Source organism: Juglans regia, chromosome 8 (assembly GCF_001411555.2).
Source record: "Juglans regia cultivar Chandler chromosome 8, Walnut 2.0, whole genome shotgun sequence".
Lineage (NCBI taxonomy): Eukaryota > Viridiplantae > Streptophyta > Magnoliopsida > Fagales > Juglandaceae > Juglans > Juglans regia.
The window spans coordinates 8788877-8808351 of NC_049908.1; the positions used below are offsets into that span (position 1 = coordinate 8788877).

General features: G+C 35.5%; 2 protein-coding genes across 3 annotated transcripts; both read right to left on the bottom strand.

Moving 5' to 3' along the window:
- Positions 1-1464: 1464 nt before the first annotated feature.
- On the bottom strand, positions 1465-2545 carry LOC109000505 (germin-like protein subfamily 2 member 4). The gene is made up of 3 exons (XM_018977405.2): positions 2355-2545; positions 2118-2254; positions 1465-2037 (listed from the first exon to the last, which is right to left on the bottom strand). Exons 1-3 carry the CDS (start codon positions 2461-2463, stop codon positions 1624-1626), a joined length of 660 nt encoding a protein of 219 aa, XP_018832950.1. The 5' UTR covers positions 2464-2545; the 3' UTR covers positions 1465-1623.
- Positions 2546-5148: 2603 nt separating this feature from the next.
- LOC109000503 (protein phosphatase 2C 32-like) lies at positions 5149-12445 on the bottom strand. 2 transcript variants are annotated; one of them, XM_018977403.2, is made up of 5 exons: positions 11958-12445; positions 9418-11830; positions 7952-8065; positions 6022-6286; positions 5149-5575 (listed from the first exon to the last, which is right to left on the bottom strand). In XM_018977403.2, the coding sequence occupies exons 2-5, from the start codon at positions 11650-11652 to the stop codon at positions 5460-5462; spliced, it is 2730 nt and encodes a 909-aa protein (XP_018832948.1). In that variant the 5' UTR covers positions 11653-11830; positions 11958-12445; the 3' UTR covers positions 5149-5459. The 2 variants fall into 2 exon arrangements, with proteins under 2 accessions (XP_018832948.1, XP_018832947.1); XM_018977402.2 differs by having other exon boundaries at positions 9418-12445.
- Between the last annotated feature and the right edge of the window lie 7030 nt (positions 12446-19475).

Genomic DNA, 19475 nt, shown 5'->3' on the forward strand with positions numbered 1-19475 from the left:
CTGAGAGAGAGAGAGAGAGAGAGAGAGGTAGGGGTGGATAGTGGGGCCCCACCCTTAGCTACCCCGCCCCCGCATGGGCGGGCGGGCGGGCTACCTTGCACCGACCATGCTGGGGCGGGGGGCAGGTTAACCCCAGCGAGGCCCCGCCCCTACCCCCCGCTCCGCACTCCTCCATTTTTAATATAAAAAATTATAATTTTTAATATTTATATAAATATATTATATATAAATATATACAATTTGTTAAAAACTTGAATTTCACTTCAAGTTAATGGATTGCCTTGGCCTCCTAGGCCAATAAGTCCCACATTACTTAAGTATCACTATTGTATTGCCTTGGTCTGCTATATAATGGTTGGCCTATGAGACCAAGGTAAATAAAAATATAACTCTAATGAGTTTATATTTTTTTTAAATGTATAAATTTCAATTTATAATTTAAATTATATTATAATTTGGATAGCACCTCTAGTATGAGGCGAGGCCACGAGGGAGGAAACCGTCGTTTACAAATGTACAGAGGTAAAATCAGGAAGCATAATGGAAGACAAAAAATCACTATTACTTTTTGCATTGACGCTTTTATATATAAGAAGATATATATATATATATATATATATATATATATATATACAAATATCCCTAATTTGTTAAACTATTCTATATATGTCCCTTAGAGAGATTAAGATCATTAATTTTAATTTAAATGTTGTTACTAGATATTGAAATCCTCTTATGAGCTTGCGCATATCTAAGCTATAATTCAAGTATTCTGGTTTATCTAAGAATGACATGACACCAAAAAGAAAAAAAACATGACAATTTCAGGTCTCGTTTAGTTACGCAGTTCAGATGAGATGTTTTGTAAAAAGTTGAATAAAATATTGTTATAATATAATTTTGTAATATTATTTTATTTTTAGATTTGAAAAAGATAAATTATTTATTATATTTTATATGAAAGTTTAGAAAAATTATAATAATCATATGAGATAAGATGAGATGAGATAATTTAATTTTTTATAACCAAACCAACCCTTAATTGGATAGGTTTCATCAAGTCATCCATTGGTTAATAAAAAAATAAGACCAAAGACGCGCTTTAGTGTCTAACCAAATATATATTTAAAGTCCACAAATGTAGAAAAAGATGTAATAGGACCCACTTCATATATAAGTTGTGCAACATAGACGCACACAATTTCAATATATATAACATTATATGTACAGAGTGACAATCCGATGTTATCATTATTTATTTAAAATTTTGAATTTTAAGATTTTCACAGTTTTCTGACACATCAGTATATATAGTTATATAAATAAAATTATAAAAAATAAAGAGCATTTTTCTTCGTATATTAATCTCTCAAACTTAAAATTCTCAATTTCTTGTACGAATTTGAGGGGATATTAATCTCACAACAACTATTGAATCTGAAATCATTGGAAACCTGATCAAGGAAGTTGCCAAATCAAGATAGCATATGTATATAGTCTCTTAGTCTTCCATTATAGGTAGATCATAGAACACCATTACATGGATTATTCATAGGACCGTCTACGGTATAATATTATTGAGAGTACGGACGGCCATGCATACTCATACATCTCCTAGTTCTTTCACCACTTCTTCTTGGGAGCAAGGTTTGCTTTGATTGTGTCAACCACCTTGGCATCCACCTGGAAGGCTATCTCCAACACATCGTCCGGCACCGGTGGTGACGCAGCGAAAAGTGATGTGGCAATGACTTGGGTGCCCGGCAGTTGGCCATTGAAGCCCGAGATCACAGAAGCAAGCTTGTGGCCATTGTTCTTCTGAAAATGGACCAGTCCCCTGGGGAACACAAAGATCTCACCTTCCTTGATGGTCTTGGAGATGAGCTTGTTTGCTGTGGTGATGAAGCCTACTTCCAGCTCGCCTACCAGAGTGAATATGGTCTCGGTGGCGCGCGGGTGCGTGTGAGGAGCGTTGAGTCCGCCGGGTGCATAGTCAATGCGCGCCAGCGACACGCCGAGTGTGTTAAGGCCTGGAACCTGTCGGGAATATGCCGTAAAAGCAAATTGTAATTTCCACTTTTTGCATTAAATTATAAAATTGTTTAAATGAACAGAACCTGCATCACATTGGCTGGAGTTACGACTGAACCAAACGAGTTGTTGATGAGCGCTGGCTTAGCCAGGCCATCAAAGGTGAAATCTGCTGCCGTGACATCTGCATCGTCCTTGCATACAAACCCGTTCACCTTTATCTCTGTTGCACGAATGACAACGAAAATAAGAGAGCATTTCATCAAAAGAATCATCCCGACAATATGTACAGTTGGTCTAGGAACTTAAAATGAATCACATACTTGACTTTAGATCGGCAACGCAGATATCCTGAAGGGGGTCAGGATCGTATGCCACAGAGCTGGAGATTGCAGCAAAGATGAACAGACATGCAAGAACGTTTGCCACCATGATTGGAAATGACTTGAAGGGGAATGATGTATTAGTTAAACTAAGAAACTGAGTAGAATGCTTGGTTCGAATATGGAGAAAGAAACAGCCTGCTAGTCTATTTATATACACATCTAACACTGGTGCATGGTCATAAATTTAGACAATCTGATGTGATGCCCAAGCGGATAATTAAAGAACATGGTTTTAACTTGAATCCCAAGCAATTTCCGAGTGAAGACGCAAACAGAAACTATATATTTTCTCCTTGTTTGAATGGGTGAAAGAAGTTGGTGAAGAAAAAAGTCGGTAGATAATAGATATTAAAAGTTTTTGGGGTTTTTTTCTTGATACGGCCTGTAGATGTGTGTGTTTGTTAAACTAATACACAAATCAAAGCAATGGGGTTTGGAAAAGCTGCATGCCTGCCTGGCTTATAAATAGCGTACATTTCTTGCTATTCAAGATAGAACCTTAAAGTGAGGCGTAACTTTAAACCAAACACATCATTTCCAATTCAATGAGATGTGATTGCAGATTGATAATAGGGTGATAAACACAGATAGCAACTATGACCGACTTTTCTATGTGAAAGATGATGCATACAGAAAAATCCTGCACAAATTGCCGAAGATGGTTGTATACATGACTAGAGAAAAAATCTATGTGAAATGTGAGATTTTCGGATGGACAAAACTATGACCGACTTAGATCGTTCTTCTCTAAGGTCTAGAGAAATAGATATACACATAAGATCATTTAATTTTGATCCAAAACTTCACTCGAGTAGTTTTAAATGTTAGAGGCTCATTTGTTGTATTTCTCTCTACACTCTAAGCTGTATAGAAACTTTTAAAAGATCCAAATGGGATGCTTTTAGTTCAGCTCTTCGTTTGTTTTTAGAAAATATATCATTTCTTTTTATCTCATCTTATCTAATTATTATAATTTTCTTAACTTTTAATATAAAATAAAATAAATAATTTAACTTTTTTAAATTTTAAAATAAAAATAATATTAAAATATATATTTAAATTTTAATAATATTTTATTTAATTTTTTAATTTTAATCTTATCTCATCTTATCTTATTTTATGTTATCCATTTCTCTCTTAAAACAAACGGGTCTAAGTTCCCAATTGGATTGAACTTTTGTGTATAATCAAGCCAAAATAGTTGTTAAATGCCAAATGGGGCCCCTTTTCTGCAATTGTTGGAAGTAAGCTCACAGAGAGAGGCATAACTATACAAGTATTATTAACAAAATAATAAATTACGGTGATAATTGACTTTATTTTTTTGTAAAATTCTTTGTTAGATGTCATAAATGAATAATATTACATACAGTCATGAGTATAAAAAAAATTATATAATTTTTTTAAAAAAGAGTAAAATTTATTATTAAAAAATTAATTTTTTTTTTTATGTAAATCCCGTATTGACTCATTTTTTTTAAAAATAATTATGCGACGATTGTTCACTTTACGACTACGAATATCATTTATAGAATAGTAAATCTACAGTAGGATAAGAATGTAGTTTGCAGTATTACTCCAACTGAAAATACCATCATAGGATTCAAAAATATCATATCTATGAAGAAGAAAAAGGTCAAAAGTGATAATTCCCTTCAAGAGGTGATAAAATAGAGGTGAAGAAAAATGTGATGATTAACAGAGGAGATTCTTTTGAGAGAGAGAGAGAGAGAGAGATGCAGAGCGATGAAAACAGAGTACTAAAGTCTAAAAAGTAAAAAACAAAGCACTGATTTTATATCTATATCTAATACAACCCACAATTGAGACTCGTCCCTTGCCAACTGCTACATCAACTAAATTAAAATAATGCACACTACCAAATAAAGAGAAAAGGCAGTTGGAGAAAAATTTAGGAGTGTGAAATCCATTTTACAATTCTTTATATAATTATATTTAAAAATAAGAGTATTTATATAAAATAATGTTATTTTATAAATTATTCTATAAAAATGAGTTTTGCTAGATACAAGCGAGTTCGCACATCAAACCGAATATCAACGCTTACATGACTTTTATTTTTGAAAAAAAAAATAGAAGAAATTTTTTTGAGAAAAGATGAAGGTCTTTTATCTCACAAAAATTATTTTTATTTTCAATTCACACTATTTCGTTAAATGAATGCCTTACATATCAATATCGATACGTAATTTGATACGCAAACTCATTTGCAAAAAAAAATTTCTTTAAAATATATCTCGTTTAAAACGTAGTTATATAAAAAATTATAAAAAAAATTATGTCGTGCAGGCATTGAAAAGAACGAAACGTTTCTAACATTTTTTCCAATCTTCTTCCTTCTCATCTGTAATTCTTACATTTTCACGTAGAATTTATCCTACTTGGAACCTTATAAACATAGGTAATAATGTCAAATCATGTAAATCTTTTTTTTTTTTTTTTCTTGTATTAAAGATTATGCAACTCCGCTACCGCCACCGTCTATGAACAATCCGATCACCGTTGACTACCTGGTCAAAATCAGGCATCAACACCATCAATGGTATTCTTTCAGCTACAAATTTGGGCATTAACTTGTACACAAACAATTCAAAGTACAGAGGTGATAATTATGGTGCTGTCCATCAGTATTGTAGACATGGTCTTTCCCTAATGTTTTAATTGACCAATAAAATCGATTTGAAGTACATAAAACAGATTTTAAACGGAATGATATGAAAGCGTTTTTAGATGCGAAACACTGAAGAACAGCAGTGCACATGGGGGGAAAGTGGAAGTGGGATCAAGCTAGGCACCGATCACGTAATCATAAAGACCAAGTATACAGTATCCTTGAATGGAGAAAATTTATGGTGCAAGTCATTAAGGCGGCAGCCTTTTATCCTAGCAACATGGTCAGAATCCTCTTGCCTGAAACTGTGAATTGTTGAGGCCGTGGACAAATGCGAAAAGCCTAGCCGAGAGAGAGAGAGACAGGAACCAAAAGAGTGTTGTGTGTGTGTGTGTAGTTGTTTTAAACAACTATCCAGATGATCTCCAGATTCTTCCTTCAAGTGAAACCACCATAACAGAAACATCATCGTGATATTTGCGCCGATCCCCATGCGGAATATCCAGTAGTTCATGAAAATCCATTCCTGCAAACAATCATCAGAAGCACTTATCATAATGAGAAAGAGAATGCAGGGAGGTTATGATTTCTACCATTCTACAATTTAGATTCACTTTGGTGGCATTTTCCCGCAATTAGTCTCTTTCAGGAAAGAATCGAGCAAGAGGTGTGCACAAGTACCTCCATTTGAGGGAGGTCTTGTATTGTTAACATACAAAGTTGTTCATAGTCAATGTTCTCTGCTCCCTTCAAAGGGTGTATCACCTCTTCAAATAATGTGCTTTGTTGATCAACAAAAGCAAGGTGTTACCTTGCAATGCATGCAAGTTAAACTGAAAGGGAGTACATTCCATTCCGGTCATCCTACTGAACACTTTACTTATTCTTTTTCAAAACAGCAAGTATAATCCAATTTTAAGCTTTCATGGAGTGCTAACAAAATGAAAAGGACTGGTAAGTTAATCAATTTACCATTCTTCTTAGCAGCACGGAAGAGAAGCTCCGTGATGAGGTACTGTGCAGGATCACCTTCAGGAACATTTTCCATGAACCAAGTGACATGGGCAACTACCTCTTCATTGTTAAAGTACTGGTACAGTCCATCAGAGGAGAGTACCAGGAATTGATCACTAGAGGAAAGTCGGTGGTGAAGAAGGGAAGGAATGCAGCTGACATAAGGAAGAGTTCCCACATATTCAATCCGAAACATCTCCAGCAGAGCTTCATTACAAGTTGGCTGTGCCCAACAGCAAAATTACAGAATTGTTGAAATGCAATGGAACACAAATAATGAGAAAGGTAGATATCAATGATATGAAAATGTGTTGCAAATCTATGGTCTGAAAAGGAAGATATCGATGATACTCTTTATGATGAAATGATAGGATGCACGGAGATCAGTTCACCACTTCAAGTCACATGATCTCAACTCTATTGTGGTCCCCTATTATGCCTTAAGATGCATTTCGAGCCAAGTAACTCATGATAAAATATAGCAAATTGAAGCTTGTTAGTAAACTGTCTAACATAGAGCATAAATCTAGACAAACACACCATTTAAAGTGTCCTAGTTAATGTGTCTACTCCAAAAAATGAGTGATCTTTATATGATCCATCTCTTAAAGTTACTCCATTTATAGTTATTTACACTGTCAAAGCTAAAGCCCCAAGTGGCCATGATTACATTGTATAAATCAATCACCAACAACTTACACATATAAATAAGTAGAGAGTGGAGCAAGGATTCAAGCTTTAGATAGATCATTGCTCTAATATCATGTTAAACTACCAGAAAAATATAAAGTTAAGTATTTGACTATACTCTTAATAGTCCTTAAAGGGCATTATGACTTGATTGTGTTGCAGCTGTTGCTGCAAATCCATCTTGGAGAACCCTACCAGAGATTGCCTATTATACACAGGATCAAGGTAACATAAGATTGCCCAGACAAAGTTCAACTTGATTAGCATAAACTACTGGCAAGACTGCAAATAATAATGACGTATGGTTTGACCACTGTTCTGACCAGGTTAACTTCAAGACATCAAGGAATCAAAACAAACAAAATGCATTGATATAAAAAACGCATGTTTAAAACTTGTTCTTAGGTGGGGTTTGGATAGTGAGATGAGATAAGATAGTTTTAGATGAAAGTTAAAAGTTGAATAAAATATTGTTAGAATATTTTTTTTAATATTATTATTATTTTGGAATTTGAAAAAATTGAATTGTTTATTATATTTTATATGGAAATTTGTGAAAATTATAATGATGAGATGAGATAGGTTGAGATGGTTCTGGTATCCAAACTAAGCCGCTGCCAGCATTATTCCTAGTGGATTATTGTTATTTTTTTAACGGGTAACCAACTCACACACCTCACAAATTTTGAACCCATGACCTCACCCGCCATCAAGCTTTTTCTTTAGTACCCACCATCATGCTTATAACCAGTACAAGTATCATTTGGCCCCAGTATCTTGCTTATAAAAACTATTGACATTATTGGTTGATTCCTAGTTAGTACGTCCTTATAACCAGAATAATTGGCATATACATCATGTTTCCGTAGTTGCATTTCCTCTATTTTCTATTCCTAATGACAAGGCAAATATATATACCAACATAAAATATCAAAAACTTTATGTGTAGTCATTTTTGCGTACTCTTTACGCACTCCACTAATGTGATTGGCTGCTTCACTTTGTTTTAATATAAAATAACTGTTTTGGCCAATCACATTAGTGGAGTGCGCAAAGAGTATGCAAAAGTAACTGTAAGTAGCAAAACTCATAGAATATACATCTTATAGATGCAATTTTGCGGAACATTCAAAGAAATAGTGTGCAGCTAAGAAACCGCTTTTCAGATAGGTTAAATTTACAAGAGCAACTGACCGACCTTCTTCAGAAACCCAGCACCAAACGCTCTAGTTACTTTCAATTGCCCCTTCACTCGATCGTTGAATACAGCCTGGTTGTCATCCGGATGTTCGACCCTAATTCTAAAAACTTCCTGCAGCAGAAAATAAAAGAACACAAGTAGTTTGTTCATAATACGAAAATTTCATCATCATTTTTCTCCATTTATTTCTTTTGATAAGTTCCTCCTCCATCGATTTCTAGATTTAGTATATCCATTTACAAATATATAATCTGATTACACCGATAAAAAAATATAATCTGATAACATCATCAATTCTTACTGATGAGAGTATATAAGTACATCTCAATTGATGAACAAAACTCCGTGCAACTAATTGGTTGAACTACCAGAAGGATGATCACTTGTGCTTGAGCAAAGAGCTAAACTACAGTTCCAGTGCAATGGCAACTAGTCCCCAACCACATGTCCAGTACATAAAAAACTGGGAATTAAATTAAAAACATGCACCAAAAAGGAAATAATTCAGAAGACATAAGCTCTTGTTTTCTTAAGATATGTGACTAAAAAGTTGATTCTAATAGTGCAGAGGACGGTATAAGTTCTACAAATGTGACATTCACATGCACAAACACAAGAGGACCAGGTAGGCCTGTTCAAAAACCCGGCCCGGTCCGGAATCGGTTACGGGTTCTAGGCCGGTAGCCGCATAGAAAAACTTGGGTAAACCTGGTCCGGAACCTGGGTCTAAAACCCGGTAACCGGTTTTTTTTTTTTTCCCTTCGGTTTGAATGTTTTGATTTTTTTTTTTTTTTTGTTCCTTTCTAGCAACTAAATGAACAAAAACTCAAAAGGAAAATGCATATTATGTCCAATGAATCATCCATTTTATGGTTTTTTTTTTTTTTACACTCTTCTCCACGTGGCTTTTTATTTGTGATCAAGGAACATGTAGGCTTTGATTTAAAAAATTAAATAAATAGAGTTTAAATGCTACATCAACATTTTTAGGTTCCGGGTTTTTAAAAACCGGTTTCAATCTAGGTTTGACCCGGGCTAACTTGGTTCGGGTTCCGGCCCGGTTTTGAAACCCAGGCTCCTGGATGAACAGTCCTAGGACCAGCGATAAAGGCTACGCTGCCTTACAATTTACAAAATAAAAAAGGGCAAGGGTTTATACCAACACCATATGGGTGCATCCCCTGAATTTTTTTAATCATACCTCATTTTCTATCCCATTGTCCTAGTTAAAATCACTAATAGAAATTAGTCGAATGAGATACACGTGATCCGACAAACTCACTCACCCCAATCTTTATCTAATCACATCTCTTGGGATATATAACATGGGGATGTAGGTTTATTTTAACCAAAAAAGTAATGGAAGACATGCCAAAGATAGATACCCAAACCAGAATTACATAAATTCTTTAAAGAAGAGTATTAATAACTTAAATGAACCATTAGGAAAAGTGGAGAGGCACCTTTTCCATGCTTGTGCTGTGATCAATGGAAAGCTGAACTGCTCTCATCTTTAATCTGCATAATGAAATCTCCCGGTTTTTATTTATCTTGCTAATCTGACTGTTCTGATTATGCATGGGAGAATCCTCTGATATTCTGTCCAGCTCCATACGCACTAATGACTCTCTGGATCTATTCCGATGCCTCGCATCATCTTTCAAAAAATTTGGATTCGGATAACGGTCATTTGGTCTTTCTTGAGCCAAGATCACACGGCTATCCCCAAGATTCATGACATACACATCTTGATCCTTCATTAACATCACTAGAACACATGATCCCATTAACGCAAGTTCCGGGTTTTTGTCAAGAGCCTTTTCCACCAATTCCATGTAAGCCTCTTCAGTCCTTTCAAGAGCTCGAGCCATCGCCCTTAAAACCAAATCATGATCAATAACACCAGATTTGCATCTTCTAATAGGTCCAGAGGGTTCCACCATTCTCTTTTCAACACCAATCTCCTCTCTGTGCCAATCATAATTCCACGGAAAAAGTTTCTTGCGTAAGGATTTTTGCTTCTGATACATTTTTCTAATCTTTGAACCAATTAATGACTTTCTAGTATTCTTTCTTTGCCTTGAAACATAAAGAGCAGGTATAACACCATGATTAATAGATTCAAACCTCGCCCCTACATCTTCACCTGAAGTGGTAGGATCTTCACCCCGATGGCTACGACTATCTCCTTTGGCATTTAAAGAGCAAGATCTTACCTGATCTTCATGTAAGGTTTTGCTAGAATCCGAGGTTTCTTGACTCAATTGACAATCCCATGATACCACTCTTCGCTTCCTGACCTCCGAGACTAACAAAGAATCCCGTCCATCCCAAGGCTCCATCTGAAGTAGTTCATAAAGCCGTGTGCTTTTCCTGCCTTGACCAGTTAAGTTTGCAGCTGGAACAGAAACCGCTGTTGTTCCTACGATGCTGGGCTTTTCACCATTAGGTTCAACACCCATCCCAAGTTCTTCATTTTCCTCAACTATCTCGCAGTTAGAAGATTGACCTTTGACAACTGCAGGCCTACATGAATCCTCTAAACTAGGATAAATTACTTGACTTGAATGAGGTTTCGACTGTTCCTCCTTGCTGGACTCTGAAGCCACTTTTGTATGCCCAGTCTTAAGGAGTTCGGGTTTTAATTGATCATTAAGAGGTTTATCTTCATAATCCCAAATCAGTCCTTCCAGTTCTCTGTCTATAGCTTGGTAAAGATGGCTCATCAGAAAATCTGGTGCATCTGGTCCACTAAATCCATCATATATTCCAATAAACAACCATCCTTGTTCTTCAGAAAGCACAACTTGAACCCTATCTTCACCAGCCTTTCCATGAGCCCATTGCAAGTCGTGAGTACATCTATACTCCCCTTCGGATGGCACCCCTTCAAGACAATTTCGTGAGGTATCTGGCTGAAACTTTGGTTCTTTAGGATGCCAGGCCAATTGAGACACTGAATTCAAGAAAAAGCGTTGCATCCAACCAGGCCCCCCAGAATGTTTTGAGAATGCCCGGGAAAAAGTGCTCCTCATTGGCCCACTCACGCTCCTCATGAGACGCTGAAGGCCTGGTCTTTGACCAATTCGTGCAAGGGGTGCAGAGAAGTTAGACTTATCGGTGGCATCAAGCGGACCAGACATTACACCCTTCTCAATTGGCCCAGACATGAAACCCCCTCCCCTTTCCAAAGGGCCTGAAGTAAAACTTCTTTCAAGAGGTCCAGACATGAATCCACTCAATGGTCCAGAGCAATGAGGTACGGGCTGCAAAGGTATTGCAGCAAATGAGGATGTGCTCTCAAAGGATGCAGCAGGCTCTTGAACATCACTGGCAAACAATGCACTCTGGTTACCGGTCCTAGCTGTAGAAACATTGGCACTGACCGAAGCACCTGAGATAGTTTTAAATGTAGTTTCCGGGACGCTCTTGTTTAGTCTGTGTAATCCCAAGGGATCATCTATCATGTCATGTCTAAATGATCCACTTAATGTCTCAGAATCAAGGGTGCTCGAATCAACAGTATACCTTTCAGAGTTTGATGGGGTAATGGCAGGAGATTCAAAAATAGACGGCCTAACATAACAGAAGGAATGGCCTAATCCTTCATCTAGTGGGTCTAAGAACTCCAAATCAACACCGCTTTTCTCATTGAAAGGTATAAAACAGCCTACAACACGAGAAGTGCCGTTACCCATTAATTACGTCTAGAACTTACAAGAGATTCCTCTCAGATGGAGGGTGTATGTAACTATGCACCATGAACAAATGCAGAAGAAAAGAATTCAGCCGAATTGGCAAAAACCCAATGAAGCCCAGTACCACCTTATTGATATGTTGGCTCCTGCTCATCATCAGTCTCAGACTCGAAGCATACTGTTTTTCATAAAACATAGACCCAACTTTTTGTTTATCTTTTAGTGCAAACCAACACGTCAACTAGACTAGCAAGCAGAAAATGAAACAAAGCGGCACGTTAAATGGTAAAATCCAATGATCTGACCTTGTGGATAGTGGCAAGGCAAGAATAAAGCAGCGGATCGAGCAGAGCCGCTAACAGATCTAGGGACGCCAAAGGACGATGAATCAGTGAATGGAACACATCAGAAACAAACAAACACACAAACCCATTTCAGATTATCTTTGTGGAATCTGACAAATATCCAAATAAGAGAACGCAATATACCCATATGATTGAAACATGCAGACACGCACAACTGTGCAAGAGTGGAAAAAACTAGCAAAAAACGATTGAAAATAGCTTTTTACGGTGAGAAATCAAAGATAGACTTGGGGTGCGCACTTTGACTAAATGGGGGAGAAATGAGCAGAGCAGACCAGAGCAAGAGAGGAGAAAAGAATATCAGAATATGTACAACTTGGTTGAAACATATTTATATTAAAAAAAAATATGCATAAAAAATTGGGATTTGGTCAGATGATGAAGAATCAAAGACGAGTTCATCAAGGAGGGTCTCTTTCTTGGGGTTTTCAAATGGTTTGGGAGGTAAAAACTAATGATCAGTCACTATATATTCATATATTTTATATTTATAATTTTTCCATACAGTGTAAACTGGAAAGTTATTTTTCATAAAATATAAGAGCGTTTTTCATGTGGAGTGATTTTTCAAAACTAAAATCTATTAAAAAGAAGAGAAAAAACCCACTCCATTTCCAACCTCTCTCTCTATCTCTATATATTTACATATATATATATATATATATATATCAAGAAATTAAAATATATAATATTAGATTCAGATGTAGGGACTGTTGATTATTATTAACATGTTGCATGGGTTGGGTCCTTTTCTTCTTCTTCCCCCTCTTCTTCTTGTTTATAATTTTTGTGGGGAATGATTGGTTGTGTATTGGTGCTGTTGGAGTCAATAAATAAGCTCAAAACCCATCATCATGCTCATCAATCAAACTTGGATATGTGGGAGACTGATTATGCAGTGGGGACGCCAGCCAGCCCTTTTCTTTTCCCTTTTCCATTTCAAAGTTTTGACCTTATTTTTTTCATAATTCCATTCAAATATTCTAATTCTTTCGTATTTTTTTTTTTAAAATGTAATTCCAAGTTGACAAAATCTCTATGCCAAAACCAATAAAACTAACGAAAAATCAATCTAGAATTATGATAAGACCATCGAGAATGTGAGAGGGATAAAAGAGTGTGAAAGATTAGAGAGAGAGAGAGAGGTAATGTTGTGGGCGCCAATGGATTGGATGCTAATAAGAGTAAGAAAATAAATTTTTTTTTTGAAAATAAGAAAATAAATAAACTTAAAAAAGAGGTCTAATTTAGTGCCTATTTTGAATGTAAACAAATAGGTCAAGGACTTTCCACCAAAACTTCTTTACTAGGTAATAGAAAAACGATAAAAAAAAAAAATAATAATTAAACATGTATAACTTTTTTTAAACTCTTTCGAATAAATGATATTTTTGTAAAATAAATTATAAATAAATAGTTATGAATGCTATGTTAAAAAAATCTATTTATAACAAAATGGTAAAAGGAATTGTACAAGGGATATTATATTTAGAGAATTACTACAAAGACAAACAGATTATATAAAAATAAATCTACAAATTAACGTGATTTCATGAGATCTGTTATATCTACTTTATAATAAAAATAATTTTAAATTTGACGTACCACGTCAAACCACGTCAGTTTGTATATTTATTTTTGTATAATCTTTTTGTAGTTAAAATATTTTTCTTATATTTATCGTTTTTCATTCATTATACAAAATTATTTACTATACATAAATGATTGGCACACATAGATGTGGATATTAATGAATACTAACACCATCATTGCCTTTTTTCTATGTGGAAGACTTTTAAAGTGTTTGCATCACGGCTCTTTACTTTGTGCTACTCTTATATCAGAAAGTAAAAGTAAAAAAAAAAAAAAGATGAACGCTTTGCACCCGATGAGCACCAATCCCTTCTTTATTAGTACATCGACGGTCTTTTTTCTACCACAATTCAGAGGCTCCACCTCTTTTTATTTTCGTCCTCGACGTGAGAAATCGACAACACATGTTTTTTTTTTTTTTAGAGTGGAATTTTGCAACGATGTATAACACAAAGTTAAGATTTTTATCTAACTTTTTATTATTAAAGTTGTCATACTTTGCCAAAAAATTATAAAGGCGAGGAAAAGGATCTCCCTAATAGCCTTTTCATAATAAAATGTAGCCACATCTACCATCATGGCCTTCCGTCATGGCGCTACAATCTCTTTGTCGAATTGTATAAAAATCGCCACTTTGCGTGGCTCCGCCTTGACGGGAAAGGTTAAGGAATATTTATTTGTTTCTAATATCATTTTTTTTTCATTAGTGCTACACAGCCTACACTAATCGTGAAAAATGTGTTTTTTAAGATTTCTGTACACCTTATTCATGTATTCTCTGTTATTTATAATATATCGAGCTTACTTAGAAAAAAAAATGTTGATTAGATGGAGACCATAGATTAACCGCACCACATATCCACACCACAAATTAGTAAGAAATCCTTTTATTTATTTTTCTTGAGAAAGCTTATATCAAAATGTGATTATGGGAAACTTGAGGGAATTAAAAATAACTTGACGAGATTTAATTAAATTCAACTAAATCTTTAAATAGGAATTGTGATTTTTTAATGTCTTAGGGTGAGAGAGATGAGTCATACTATTCATAACACCGTGTAACATCATTAATGTGGTACATATTGATAGAATGTTACATCAAACCTAAAAGAAAATAATGGACTTTGACTTCTTGTTTCATCATGCTATTCATAACACCTACTATATTTATTACTACTCATATGTCATTTATATCTTATTTTAGGTCTTAGAGTTCGAGCAAAAACCTTAAAAAATCTTGATTCAATAAATAATTAACAGATTATAGTTCTTTAATTCCCTATGTCGTCCTGTTATAGACAAATAAAAGGGTACTTTTTTTTTTATTTAGATATAGGCATTGAGATTTTGGCCAAAAAGGAAAAAGACCCACGTTGCAAATTAGCAAAAGGAAAGGAGAAAAAGATGAAAAAGGACATGCAAAGCCTAATACGACATTATTGTTATGTCTGGCCCCATTCAGTGGGCAAGCATGCAGATATAGCACTGATGCATAACAATGATCTTGTTGTAAGAAATCATAATGCACCAAACCCATATGTACGTGCTACATGCCACTTTGAGCTTAATGGAATCCACATTCTCAGAGTGTGGCGTGCTCTTGCATGTAAGCATCCCACAATGAACGATTATATTAATAGAATAGGCATAGCAAGTACACGAGATGATATGCAAGAGGAAACACCTAACTAGAATGAATAAAAGGAAACAAGAAAATTATGCATGTCTAGACCATTGAAATCTACAGCCATGTCCCATAGGAATAACGTTCGAACAAAAAGAGATCTAAGATACTCAAAAGATCGCTTCATTTCTTCGAATGTCTTGTCGTTTCGCTCTTGCCATAAGCACTATAAGATACAAATTGGAAACATCTTTCACACGGCTTTACTTTGTGGAATACCTTCTAGATTTATCTAACTAGTCAAAAGCGCCTCCATTGTGGCGGGCATAACCAATGTTAACTCTAATCTTCTGAACACCTCATCTCATAGCGCTCTAACAACCTCATAATGTAATAGAAGATGATCTACAGTCTCACTTCTCTTATTGCACATGCAACACCAGTCTATTATGATCACCACACGTCTTCGCAAATTATCTGTCGTCAAGATCTTACCCAGAGAAGTTGTTCATACAAAGAAAGTCGCTTTGAGAGACGCTTTATTATGCCAAATCATCTTCCATGGAAACTTGAGTGTTCTGCACCTGTATGAGAGACTTATAGAACGATCACACCGAGAATGTGCCTTTACATGCGGGTACCCACCACAACTTATCATTTTCTTGGCTGCTCGATCCCAAAGAATACAGAAGTCGAAAGAACTCCTCAAAACCACCAATTTTCCAATCTTGGGCCACTCTACTAAAAATGATGTTCCACTGTATTTAATCCCCATCTATCTTCATAAAATCAGCCACTAAAACTTCTTTCTCACATGTAATGTAGAATACTGAAGGACAAGCTTGGGGAGTGAGATGAGATGAAAATTTTGTAAATAGTAGTAAGATAGTTTGTAAATAGTAGTGAGATAGTTTGAGTTAATGTTTTATGGGTTCTCAAGAAAAAGTTGAAAAAAAATATTATAAAATTAAATATATTGAATATAATTTTTGTTTGGAGATTTGAAAAAGTTGAATTATTTTTTATTTTTTGTTTGAAAGTTTGTAAAAATTGTAATTATTAATTTGAAAGTATTTATACTTGAGTAATGTTTGAGAAGGAGAGGAGATGAGAATTTTGAGATGAAATTTTTTTCCAAACATGCCCTAAGTCTTTTAGGATATTATTTCCACACCATATGTTGTTCTAGAATTTTATTCTAGAGCCATCTCCCAATAAGAGTCTAGTATGATGAGAGAACACCCCACATCCCCTACTAATATGCTTCCAAATCCCCACTTCGTTAGGCCCATTAACCTTTCTAGTACCCCCCCCCCCAACTTCCATGTTTGCAATAAATTACCAACTTCAGTAGGGCTTTCAGTTCCGTATTATATCTTCACAACCATTTCTCAAGTAATGTCCTATTGAAAATTTTTAGCTTTCTAATGTCCAACCCTCCCAAAAAAAGTGGGGAACATACTTTATCTCATTTGATCAGATGGAATTTAAAGTCATCCCACATGCCACTCCAACGAACAGAGATAAAAAGAAAAAAAAAATACATTGGTAGATTAAAGAAAGTACTTTTGATTAAAGTGATCCTGCCACCTTTGGATAAGTACAGTCTCTTTTAACCAGCCAATCTAAGTTCAATCTTCTCGATTACTGTATCCCATACTGGTATAACTCTTAGAGCAGCCCTCAACAGTAAACCCAAGTAATTCATACGAAGAGCGAAAACCTTGCATCTAAGAGTGTCAGCTAGATGCCAGATATTGTGAACATTACCAACTGGGACCAATTATAATTGTTAAGATTCACTTTCAAACCCGATACTGCTTCAAAACAGAGTATGAGTGCCCTCAGTGCCTGCAATTGGTTTGTTATACTTCACAGAATATAAGCGTATCATCTAAATAACAAATAAGAAATGTTAATGGTATCCCTAGTGGGGTTACAAACTAAGAATCTAACCATAAAACCATTGTGAACCAACGTCGACGTCATTCTATTCAGCGCCTCCATAACAATGATAAAGAGGAGTGGAGACAGTAGATCTCCTTGTCTCAGACCTTGAGAACTGTTGAAAACGTCAATTGGACTACCATTTACCAGTACAGAAAATCTCACCGTTGATATGCACCATCTAATCCACGAACACCATCTCTTTCCAAAACCACACCTCCCAAGCAAGTAGAGTAGGAAATCTCAGTTAACATGATCATAGGCATTTCCCATATTTAACTTACATAGGACCCCCGGATTACAATATTTTTGTCTGCTATCTAGACACTTATTAGGAATGAGGACTGAATCTAGGATGCTTACCTCATATAAATGCGTTTTGGAGTTTTGTTATAATATTTCCCAACACCTCCCTTAGGCGTTTTGCAAGCACCTTAGAGTTGCGAGCACCTTAGAGATGAGCTTAAGAATTAGTGCTATAAATGTGGTATTAAGGCTCTTTTCAAAATTTTCAGCCATGAACAACTCCTAAAACACCTTCATTAAATCCTCATTCACTACTTTCCAACAAGTTTGGAAGAATCCCATAGAAAATCCATCTGGCCCATGTGCTTTGTCTTTGGACATTTTTCTTACCACATCGTGAACCTCCATCTCCTCAAATGGCATCTCTAACCACGAGACGTTATGTGGCTCAATATAATCAAAAGCTAAACCATCAAGCCTTGGCTGCCTCCCCATTTGTTCTGTAAGTAAGTGTTTAAAGAAATCAACAACATGATCTCTAATCATAAGGGCCTCGGTACATGCTGCACCATCTATATTCATCTCAATGGTATTGGTTCTCCTATGAGAGTTTACCACTCTATGAAAGAATTTTGTACTTCGATCCCTACTTTCAACCACAAAGCTCTAGATTTTTGGCACCATGAGATCTCTTCTAGTAAAATAGCCCTCTCAGATTCAGTAATCACCTCTGACTTCCGAGATAGTTCTTTCAAGAAAAGAGTCCGGCCCTCTTGTATCCTCTCTAACTCCTGAAGATCTTCCAACATGGACTTCCTATGTTCACCTATGTTGCCAAAAGACTGTGTGTTCCAAATCTTCAAATTATTTTTTAAAGATTTTAGTTTACTTGTAAGAATGAAACTAGGGTTTCCATGAAACTAATATAAGGACCACCATTGCCTAACCCTATTCACAAAACCTTCAGTTTTCAGCCACATATTTTTTAATTTAAAATATTGATGCCCTCCTTGGATACCACCACAATAAGAAAAATAGAAAAATGATCCGAACACAAACAAGACAACCTCTTTTCACATACTTCTGAATACTGAGCTTCCCAATTTGAGAAAATTAAAAATATGTCCAATCTAGATCGCGTATGATTATTTGACCATGTGAATGCCCTTCCCATAAGAGGGATGTCTACCAGATTCAAGTTGAAAATAAATTTCAAAAATTCTGTCATTATTGATCAAATTCTACAACATCTTGAATGTTCACTTGGAAATCGTATAACATTAAAATCCCCATCTACGCACCATGGTAGTTTCCACCAGTTATGTACTTCAACTAGTTCTTCCCATAACATACTTATGTTGTTGTCCAAATTCGGCCCATAAATACCAGCAAAAGACCACATAAAGTTGTCTTTCACACTTCTAAAACATCATGCCATTGTGTACTCCTCTATAAATTCCTCTATTTTCTCTATCACCCTTTTATCCCACATCACTAACACACATCCTGAAGCCCAATCAAATGCAAGATAAGCCCAGTTCACATATGTACAGCTCCATATACTTCAAACAATTCTTCTTATGATATATTTCAATTTAGTTTCATGTAAACATACGATATCCACCCTCCACTTATGAAGCAAATTTTTTATATGAATATGTTTATTTGCCTCGGTAAACCCTCAAACATTCCAAGAAACAATTTTGAGCTTCAAAAAATAGGTGTTATTCCCTTCCCTTTAGAGCTCTCTCAACTTGCAATGCCCTCCTAGTTAAGAGGCCACGTTAATCTCTTTATCTCCCTTTATTTTTTTTAATGTGATTTCTTAAGATGAGCATGACCAGCTTCAATGACTGTAAACAATGTAATAAATCTGATTTCCTACAAAATATTGAATTTCCTTTACCTTCTGCAGAACTCAATCCGAGACATTAGACTAATCTGGAAGCATACAGTTAAGGGGTATGAGCTCCCCTTCCCTGTTAGCCCACTATGAAACCGCGGTTTCCTCAGCTCACCCTCCTCAAAAAAATTCTCATGCTCTCATT